This window comes from Hermetia illucens, chromosome 3 (assembly GCF_905115235.1).
Source record: "Hermetia illucens chromosome 3, iHerIll2.2.curated.20191125, whole genome shotgun sequence".
Classification (NCBI taxonomy): Eukaryota; Metazoa; Arthropoda; class Insecta; order Diptera; family Stratiomyidae; genus Hermetia; species Hermetia illucens.
The window spans coordinates 115001879-115013559 of NC_051851.1; the positions used below are offsets into that span (position 1 = coordinate 115001879).

Sequence of the window (11681 nt, forward strand, 5' to 3'; positions counted from 1 at the left end):
TGGGTTTTGGCAGCTTCCCGTCGGGCTGCCATCTTAGCTTGCGGGGTGCCCAGATTTGCTGCAGTTACAGTGGTGTGGAACTTCCATTGTGGATCTTGAGCATTTGACGTATTCGACGCATCTGTGTACTATCGAGCAATTTTGAGCAATATGTCCGAAGTTTTGGCAGTTGTTGCACTGCATGCTTTCACTGGTATGATCTTTTCGATGGTAATCTTTTGCTGGAGAATCTACTTCACCTTAAAAACTTCACTTAGCTCTTGGAAGGGGTCAAAGTTCGCTATAAAAAGACCAGAGTGAGGTTTGATAGGGAGCGAAGGATTCTCCCCGTGGAGGGCCTTACCTTGTTTGGTAACGAAATTTGCAATCGAGCGAAATTTCAGAAGCGGGTACTCTAACTGAATTCTAAGGTATGGAGGGGTTCTTGTGGGTGACACTAAACCCCTACTCTTTAATGAGCGAAGAAATTTTGACATGTTCCCCTGTGGACTCTGCAAAAATGACAGTTCCATCACCCCTCGTGTTTTTTAGGGACGCCTTTATACCGTAATTGGAGGAATTTTCACCTTTTTGGGTTTGGCTTGGCACTTGAGGAGCACTTACCTGTTGCTTATTGGGCTTTTTCTGTCGACAGATGAATTTGAAAGGGTTCGCTTGTTTCTCCTCGTCGACGACACTATGGCACATCTTTTCTGCTTCGGATCCCGGCTTTGGCTCACTTGCGGGTTCGTCCCGCATTGGACGGACTGACGGAGCCGCTGCTTGATGTAGCTCACGCAGTGGAAGATAGCCAGCTGGTGCTTTTTTTTTGACTTGGTCAGGGCAGTAGCGTGAGAAACTTTCGCCCACATAGATTGCAAGGATTTCACTGCGTCCCTAAGTTCGCTGATCGTCAGTAGTTTGATTTGAGTACGCTGATTCTCATTTTGCTGCACCACATTATTATACTAAGCTCGCATTTCGTTGAGTCCGTTGGCCTCCATATGCATTTATTGCTGTTTTCGAAGCCATTGTCATCGGATAGCAGAGGTAACTCCTGCTGATTCACTGGTTGGGATTATTCACGCAATTCCCATATTAGTGGATTATTTCAATTACTGTGTGCTGCAATTTGAGCGAGTTATTGACTTCATTTCTTACGTGTGAATGAATGATATTCTCCTAAACAATGCAAACTAAATTCCGATTTCGTTTCCCGATTTTTACGTTTAATCATCAGGTTTGGAAAGTTCTGAAGTTCATTTGCGTCTGAAATTCACTAATACATCTTTCTTGTTTAAACGGAGTGAACTCATGCATTGGGAATTCTCGCCTTAATTACGCGCATTCTTTTGTACAGCGCACTCCCATAGAAGAGCATCATTGACACCGGACCAAGTCCTTCAGAATAATTTCTTTGTTCTTTGTGTCGTCTAGTAATTGCAATTAAAAAATATGCCAATTCTTGGTCTTTTCAAATTTAACTTGAATGAAGTTTGCCTGCAGCCCAAATTCTAAATAAAAGGGAAGACATGTATTGTACAGGACTTACTGAAATTGAACTGATTCACCTGCTAGGCATTGGGACAGGATGGAGTCCGTTTTCTTTGTATGTAGTCTGAAATTTATGCTAGATATTAGAGCAGAAAGGAGTCAATTTTCTTCGTACCCACAAATCTTCAAGAAAGTAAGGAAAAAATATTTTAGGGTCCTCTCAACTTTCTCTGCTTCTTGTTCCCTGTCTTAAAACAACAATCGGTAAATTTTTATTCGTTTCAAGCCTCCAGTGATAAGAATGTGCTACACGAAGACGGTAAAGTATTCGTGGCCGGGATAAAAATTATGAACGATGCTAAAGCTGGAGCATAAAGGGTCGGTCTCCGTTGGGATTCATCTGCATGTATTGGTGCGACGGGTCCTGTAAAGGTTAACGTGCATACTACTTGCGCTCCGCATACAAATCGCCATATTTAAAGCAGTTAGGGTTGAATTTTTAGAGTAGAATTTAAAGGCAGCAGAATATATTCAGAAAGAGATGGGAGAATTGAAAGATTGTTGTTGCTAACGATTTGCGTCTGGAGTATACTTATTGTAGTATTAGATTTTACGGCGAATAGTTACTACTAAGAGCTTGTATAAAAGATGTTTGGAACCATAATACATTTTATGAGCTCGTGGTTATGACTTCGTTTCACCTTTGCAATCTTTATGGCTGTTCTACGCAAAGTTCCGGTTACTATGTATGCCAATGGCACTTTGCATGATTTCGGGATTTACTTAAATAATTTCCTCACAGCACGAGAGGATAATCATAACTATTTGCGCAAATATTTTGCGTGTAACGTGAAGAAGGAATGACTGCGTTTACTTTAAGTGGTCCAGTTGTACTAGTATAGATATCAAATGAACGGTCTTAAGGTCTTAATCAATCGGGTTTGAATTACTCAAGTGCGTGAATGAAAATTTCAAAAGATTCTCCCTATATGGAATGCAGGCTAATATTTACAGCAACAAACTGAATAATAGTGTATAATATTAAGGAACTTCATTGTAAGAAAAGAAAAAAAATTACTGCCCCTTCGAATGGTCAATTCCGACACCGATCAATAAGTGCACACTGAGTAATATTCACCCAAGGCGTTTTTCATACCGTTGTATTTTGGAAAATATGCATTTTTCCAATTTTTTTGTAGAGATGTTTTGTGTGATAAGTTAGTCATATTTTATGGTCTAAATTGTTTGATGAAAACAGAAATCAACTTCCAAAATCTACTTCTAAATTGTTTTTCATCATATATAGCCATGTGGGGTATCAAATTAAGTACTGTTCGAAGCCCGTCTTAATTTTGACATTTGTTAGAAAGGTCGGGAGTGCGGGGGGTTGAAAGTGATCATTTGTTTAAGGGGGCCATTGTCAGAAACTACACAACCGAAAAATCTGAAAAAAATCAGGAAGCTGCCACTATATGGTGCCTGGGCTCCGAAATACCTTCCATACCGATATCCGTTCAAATAAAGTTAATAATAGTATATTACTATAATTTTTAGTAATTGGCTGCAAAACCCCCCTTAAGTTCATCCTAGCACTACGAAATTTTGCAGTGATGTAGGCTATAATATAGAGCATGATCTTACCTATCTTGGTGGAAATCTCACTATTACTAGCAATGTTATAATAGGTCAAAATTGTTGCTTCTTTGCAAATACAAGACTATGAATGTCAATATCACTCGATAGTGGATACTCTCACATAATATATGCACATATTACGTGCTACGTATTAAGAAATACACAAAACCTTCCGTACCTGAGGCGTCCAGCTTCCGGTTTCCTGACTTGATATGCTTGCCGCTATACTAGACCTCAAATTGGGAGCACTAGATAGTGAACAATCATTTGTTGGCATTGATTCGATAACTTTTCCTTCTCTTTGTTAGCATTTATTTTTGCACGCGTGAATGAACGTTTTTGCAGAGAGCTCTTTTCAGCGTCCATGTCGTCGTCTTCATCATCATCACTATCAGTGAGGTGTTCTTGCATTTCAACGACGTAATTTTCTCCTTCATTGGACATAGCTCGCCCGAAATCGTCATCATCCCCCGACTCTTGGAGCGAAATGGGCCTCGCAGTACAGTTTCGTTCCTTATTTAGCATTCTAAATATATAATTTATTGTAATGACGCAAGAAAAAATATATGTGTTTGCTTTTTCCATCATAACATCGTTCGAGATTTAACACAAAATTTAATCAAAAAAAAGTTTGGATGTACTACGCAATACTGCATAACGTGGGTCAAGACGGGTCAATGTCTTTTTACAGCAGTTATCTTCGATACACTGGTGAAATCTACAAAAGGGCCATAGTGTATACCTATGGAATAAGAGTGGGGGGAAAAATGTGGCGTCGAGATTTGGGTGAATAGATCCCCCCGTTATGTGATACAGTCATTGAAAAAGGCTCGCTAAGTTATAGTGTCCTCCTATGCAGTCGAGATGTTAAGAATGTAGTGCAAAGCCTATCTTTTGTAATGAGCACATAGCTTGGAGATACACAAAATAGACAATCAGGTTGACTGCTTTCAACTACTACATGGAGTGAAAACACCGCGGATTGACAAGTATAAGAAAAAAGTCCTTGTGATATTCTGATAGTGGCAAGCTTCCATGCCTTGCTAATAAATTTGGCAACATTGTGTCGACAACTTCTGTTTCCATAGAATAACCTTTTGTTTGCCTGGCGTCACTTTAATGACTGTGAGAAATATGGATAATAAGGACTTTCATATCCTAATTAAACATTGTTTTTTAGTGGGAAAAGACCCTGTCCAAACCAAAGTGTTAGGGCGAGTCTATGCTCTGCGAAATAATGACAGCCGAGTGAGGCTACAACTTCAAAAAACATTGATAAAATCATTCGTACAGTTTTAGATGACCGAAGTGAGATTACTGATACCCTAATGCCGGCTCCATACACTTGCCACTTGCCGCAAACTCCAAAGCTCCATAAATATTTACCTTGATTTTGCGTATCAACATCTTCATCGTGTGCAAGTGCGTTACTCTAGACACAAATGTGCAACCAAGTTTTTAAGCAAGTTGTTGTTTGGCGCGAGGTTGAATATGGGTGGGTAAGTTACGTTGCCGCACCCTGATTGACCAACCGCAACTTGCCAGAAACATGTCAGGAACACAGTCAGTAACCTAATTGACAACTTACTTGCCCGTATGTGGCTAGTATTAAGCCGACTCAAGACGTTCGACACTTGCCGGAACACAGTGGGAAATAAAAGGCAGAGCTTCCTTAAATATTTATTTAGGATTAATGGCAATTGATCTTAATGGAATCTATGGGCGAATGATATTTCAAAATTGCTCTATAGGAAGCCTGGTGGGAAAACAAGCCCATAAACGTTTGTGTTCTTTTGTTTCTGTTTTCACGTCTGAGATTTTTGGAAAATTTTTGATTGTTCTAAGTCACTTACTTGAGGGTATGAAACGAATAAAAGTTGTAAGTACAGCAGTGCAGTATTATAAATATAGAATTTATTGGCAAAGTGGAAATATTATATTTTAACTAGTAAGGAAAGTATTTTTCTTTAACCCCACGCAGTAAAAATATTTTTGATGCATTCGTTTCCTCCTGGGAAAATTCGGGAAACGTGCGATGTAGCTTGCAACTCGCTTGCAACTGCAATGTGCAATGAACATTCTACGTCAGCGAAGTGCTTTCCAAGTCAGGACCTATATTTCACACCGGTCTTCCATTTCACCCATGCACACCCTGTGACTTGACAAGTCAAACCCTCTATCCATATGTTTGCACTTGCGACTTTTTCTTAAGGATAGGCCAGGATAACAACAGAATGCATGCGCAATCTCATTTTACATAGGCAAAAGCTTTGTTTGCGATGGGTGCCGCGCTAGTCACATATCAGTCTAGATATAATCAAAGATTAGCAAATGCAATGCAACATCTTGCACATGCAGCTGAGTAAGCAGCTTGCAATTTGACCCTTCATAAAAACATTCCACCATATGGGAAAAATGCAGGCGACAGGTCAGCACTTTATTTTGAATAAATTAGCGACTGATATGTGGTTTCTCGCAGTCCGGTCTCGATACTTTTAGCTGAAACGCTGTCCGTGTAATTTTCGATCATTTTACTAATAAATTCCATAAAGTAAAAAGTGTTGTTTTCTTAATTGTGAGTTTTAAAAAGTAAAACTTGGATAACTTCTTTTTTTTCGCGAGTCTTAAGGCCACGACAAAACTGGCGCAGTCGGTCAACCTTGTAAATCGGAAAGTGATTGTTCGTGAAGAATAAAACCGATAATAAGAATAATAAAATAAAAGTTTGTAAATCAAGTATAGTGCTCGAAAAGAACCAATTGATTACAAACCTTAATAAATCAATTAGTAAATTTTGTAAATCAAAATTAGTGTTCGCAAAGAACCCTCTGATTGCAAAATCTAAAAAAACACATTGTAATCATAGTAAGTGTTCGCGAAGAACCAACTGATTACAATTAATTAAACAATTAACCTTGAGAACGCGAAGATACACGCAGCTAAAATCATTTTATTGCAAGTACAGGAAGTCACCCAAACTGTTTTAAATTATATGGTGAGACTGTCATATAAGCTTGCTCAGTTTTAATAACAACAATAATATTAAGAGTGCAAGTGCTTAGCGAATGCTTAGCAGCAAAAAGAGACGGTGCCACAAATTTGACGTGACGAGAAACATTGAAAACCAGGAAGAAATGGCAGAACAAGTTCAACATTTGCAACACCGAATTCAAGAACGAGAACAAAAAATCCATCAGTTGGCAGAAGCATTAGGACGATTAACGCAGCAACAACAGTCGGCGGAAAATAGACACAGGATCATGCAGGAAATCCAGTTCATGAGTTGTTTTACGAGCAGTGGTCCAGTGTCCGTTAATGCATTTATCAAGAACATGGAGTATTACCTGAACAGCATAACCGACCCAAATGCAAGAAAAGCAGCAACAAGAGCGATATATCAGGAGAAAATCCAAGGGGAGGCGAAAAATGCCCTTATGGGTTTACCTGAACCCGACAACTGGGATGACATCAAAAGCAGCCTGAAGCTACGTTACAGACCAGAACTGGAACCGGCGGAAATTTACCGACAAATTACCAACCTGCGAGGAGATACGGTAAGCGATCTTGCTATCGATATACTAAATTTAAAATATAAGGCTGAGGAAATTATCTTGTATTATGAGAATGATATGAATGTAGACCTAAATAGCGCTGAATCCCTATTGGTAAATGTTGTCAATGAAATGGCACAGGGTGTATTGTTAGAGAAAATTTATAGTTTAAAAAGTGTGAATGAAATAGTAAAAATCATGAGGAAAAGACCTTTCGAAGATAGTTTATCAGACCAATATTCCGTAAAACTGACGTGTCTAGCTATAATAACCATTTCTATAATAAAAAGTATAAAAATAAATTTCGAAAAGATTGGAGTCAAAATAATTCTCACTATAATCCAAATTATCAAGGAAATCCTAGCCAAGACATCCGACAAAACGACCAAAACACTGATAACAGACAATACAACAGCCGGAAGGAATACAATGTTAGTAATCCCAACTTACAAAATACAAACGAAACTCGTAATCACAACTCTTCCAGAAAATTTAAAGCCAATTATAGACAGGGTAATTCACGTCAATATTTGACTACTCGAAAGCATCTGCAAGTAGAACCCATGGAGGTGGACAATATCCAAAACACCTCATTGCAAAAGCCTACTAGTAACTCACGTCAACCCTCTGAACGAAGGAGGCCAATTTTTTATCAATTAGCCTCGGATGAGTTGCCCTTAATTAAGATTACACTGAGGCAATCAAAATTTATAGCTTTGGTAGATACAGGGTCATCGTTTAGTTTAATAAACGAGAAACTAAAGCAATTTCAGAAAATCAAAATCAAACCAATACAATTTCGCACAATAACTAACATAGATGTAATTAGTTTCGAGGTGCATACACCTTCACCAATTGAAATAATGCCCCATCAGGATTTAAAGTTCGCTGGAAGGTTAGGGATTTAGGAGAAAGAAAATATGACTTTATTATAGGGATGGATATACTTAACCAGTTGGAAACGATAATAAACTTAGATAATAAAACCGTTACCTTTAATGGTCAAGTAATCCAAATTGTAAATAAACCTTATTGGCTGAAAGAGATATGCCTCTTTGAAGCTACAAGTCCTGATTACCTTAGTAGACTGAAATTAAACCATTTAAACCAAGAAGAAAAGCAATAAATCTTAAAATTAATCAAACAATTTGGGGAAATATTCTTTAAAGAAGGTGACAAACTCACCAGCACACCAACTATAATGCATGACATAAAAACAACAACAGACCAGCACGAGGAAGAAGTGCGACGCCAATTAACAGAAATGGAGTCACAGGGCATTATAAGAAAGAACCGTTCAAAATACTCAGGCCCTCTGATTGTTGTCCCTAAGAAGACGGACAACTCAGGTAAACCTAAATATCGTATAGTAATCGATTATAGAATATAAATGAGGTAACGGTGGACGTTAAGTTCCCGTTGCCCAATATCGCCTCAATTTTGGACAAACTATGGAGACCGCAATATTTCTCCACGATAGACCTAGCGAATGGCTATCATCAAATTTTAATAAAACTAGAAGATCGGCATAAAACGGCATTCGTTACTCCTCACGGACTATATGAGTTCGTTAGGATGCCATTCGGCCTAAAAAATGCGCTCGCCAGCTTTCAGAGGCTCATTTACGACATTTTACGAAATTTCATAAATAAAACCTGTGTCGTGTACTTAGACGATGTGCTTATTTTTGGCACAACGTTACAGTAACACATTAAAAATTTAACAGACATATTTAAGGTTCTAAAGGAACACAAATTGCAAGTCCAAGTCGACAAATGTTCTTTCAGGCAGCACGAGACAACCTTTTTAGGGCACATAGTTACAAAGGATGGTTTTAAACCTAATCCTGCGAAGATTGAGGTCAATAAAAATGTACAGCTACCAAAAACGACGAAACAAATTAGGATGTGTATGTGTGTTTCGCGTCAAGAACGTTAAATAAGCATGAAAAAAACTATTCGGCCACAGACAAGGAGCTCTTGGCCATTATGTGGGCAGTGAACTATTTCAGGCCTTACCTATATGGTAACAAATTCATATTATTTACGGATCACCAACCAATAAAATTCTTACACGCAAAGTATAAAAGAAAAGAATTATCCTCATAACACCAACGGTGGCTCCTGAGACTAGGGGAATATCAATTTAGCATACAATATTTAAAGGGAAAAGAAAATCATGTCGTTGATTCTCTGAGCAGGCTTAAACAAACAGATGCAGATGAGGAAACATCAAGCAAATTATTTAGCCGTACAAACTCATATTCGGAATTACCAGAGCTGTTTAACATGGAAGATGAAGATGACGTCACTATGGCAACAGTCCACTCCGCAGACGAAGAGTTACTTGACCACATCCCTACCAAAGAGAAGATAGTCAACAAGTACAAGACTCAAATAATCCTTACCAATAATAAAACTAGAGAAATGGAGGCGATTCATAACGAACGGATAATATATATTGCAGAATATGACTTATATAATCTATCTGATATCTTCAGACGCTACATTAAGAAGGGCATTACTGGAATTTTTTCTGAAATATCAGATCGAAAATACAATTTGGTCCAAGAAAAACTTAGGAAAATGTATTCAAACGATAATCAAATAAAATTTGTTAGATGCGCATTTAGAGCAGAAGATACGCGAAGCGAAGTAGAGGCCGTCAGGCAAATTTCCCTGTATCACGTTAAAGAGAGCCTGCACTCGGGCATCCAGGAGGCGTTCAATGCGATAAAAAATAAAATATATTATCCTAAATAATATATAATAGCTAACAAATATCGTAATCAACCAGTGTGAAGTGTGTTAGGAAATAGAGCACGATCACCGACCAATAAAACCCAAATTTCTGTATTCTGAAACCCCAAAAGATCTAAGCGAAATTGTACACATAGCCATATATACTATCATGAAACATAACTGCTTAACAGTAGTAGACAAATTCTCAAAATTGGGAACAGTTTACTACCTGTCAGACAAAAATCACATGACGATTATAGAAAAATTAGAGGAACATTTTACAAAATTTGGAAAACCTAAAAAGCTAGTCGCTGGGAACGAGGGTAATGGAATCTTGATAAAAGATTTCCTACAGAAGGAGGATGTCGAAATGCATCTAACTAAACCGCATAGCCCTACAGGCCTTGCAGATATTGAAAGATTCCACGAGACTTTAGTAGAAAAATTCAGGATTATCTATAACCAGAAGAACACAGAACAGGTAAGGAACTATAATGAGAGGTTTCATTCGTCAATTAAATGTACACCTACGGCAGTACAGCGACATAAAATTGATTTTGAAAAAGTATTTACAAATTTAAAGCAATCAAAAAACAAATGGTTAGAGAAATGTAACAAAAACCGAGAAGACTATGCCGAAAATAGAAGTACGAGATTTATAAAAAACTACAATGCTACACGGCAAAAACATCTGCCGAAATTCAGAAAATCAAAACTGGACAATGTACACGCAGTTAACATAAAAAAGAAACCGAAATTTTGCAATCAAGACGCCCCAAATGGTGACGCTCAAAACGAGGTTTTGGCATCAAAATTTAAAATAGACAACACGGGAAGACATGAAACTTTGATGGAAGGAGAATGACCAACGACAATATAATTAATTCCTATCTGAAACTTTTAGATGACTGAAGTAAACAGGAAGACAACTTAAATCTGCCGAAAACATACTCCATGAACACATTTTTCATCTTATGTTTATTAGAAGCAGGATACCAACCGGTTCGTAGATGGACACGGAAAGTAGATATATTCTCTCACGATATTATATGAGTCCCTGTGCATGTTAACAGTAACCATTGGTGCATCACTATTATCGATTTGAGGCACAAAACCATAAAACACTAACCCAGTAGTTCTGAAAGCCTTGAAAGAATATTTAGAACAAGAATCATTAGATAAACACAGTAAAATACTGGATATGTCGGAATTTACAATAGAGAATGTTGCTGATGCACCACGTCAAAGAAATAGTAGCGACTGTGGAGTTATCAACTGCATGATAGCAGAATATGCCAGTCAAGATCGCAAAATCGCATTTACACAAGGGGCACATTCATGGCAAATTATTTTTTTTAATTTTACAGGTTTTTATGAGGATATTGTTCCTAACACTCATCCTTTTCACCCCAGTAAGAGGCGCACTGAACATATTTGAGTCACCGGAGCAACGAAGTTTTGTTGAAATCCAATTAAATAAAGTCGATATAGTTAACGAAACTCATGTCATAAATACAACAGAAATTTTAAACCTTAGCTTAAGCTTTTCTGAAAATATAAAACATTTGGATGTAGAACACCAAAAACCAAACCTGTGAATAACCCTTTTAATTTTTGCATTAAAGATTCCTACCAATTGTGTAACGATACAACTCCAAAGAATTGTCGCTTTGCCGAATGAAAACCAAAAAGAAATTGACTTCCCATCTGAAACAATCTTTACATATAAAACCATTGTATATAGATACGAAAATTTGAAAACATTAAACGAACTAGATGTAAGTAAACATTGCATATATATAATAGTCAAAGCTGTGAATTAATACGAAATAATAATACAGAGATTGTAGAAATTGATGAAGAAACACTTTTGATTAAAAATGGATACAATTTGAACTTACATCAAAATTGTGATGAAAGAAGCTTAGTAATTACGCAGAATGCATTAATTCACTTTAGTAATTGTCCAATTAATATTGGGGGTCACTACTTTTCAAATACAAAACAAATATTTAATGAACGATTTTACTATCCATCAAACGAAAATTTTAATGACAAAATCGCCCTTGATGAACTCATTTTAAAACATGCAAATAATATCCAACAAATTAAAGAACTAAATTTTCATAAACAATTTTCATATATAAGTTTTATATTGATCCTGGCAATTTTGGCATACGGAATTTTTATCTACCTGAGGAAAGAAAAACAGTGTAAAATAGTTTTCGATAATAGAATTCAGGAGAATTCTAATCCAAAGGGGGGAGAAGTCACATATCAG

At 37.2% G+C, this 11681-nt stretch overlaps 1 protein-coding gene across 1 annotated transcript; it reads left to right on the plus strand.

Annotated features, from left to right (window-relative positions):
• The first annotated feature begins 6242 nt into the window (after positions 1 to 6242).
• Positions 6243 to 11100, plus strand: LOC119652113. Its single transcript, XM_038056054.1, has 2 exons — positions 6243 to 6662; positions 10768 to 11100. The coding sequence occupies exons 1-2, from the start codon at positions 6243 to 6245 to the stop codon at positions 10996 to 10998; spliced, it is 651 nt and encodes a 216-aa protein (XP_037911982.1). The 3' UTR covers positions 10999 to 11100.
• Positions 11101 to 11681: the final 581 nt, after the last annotated feature.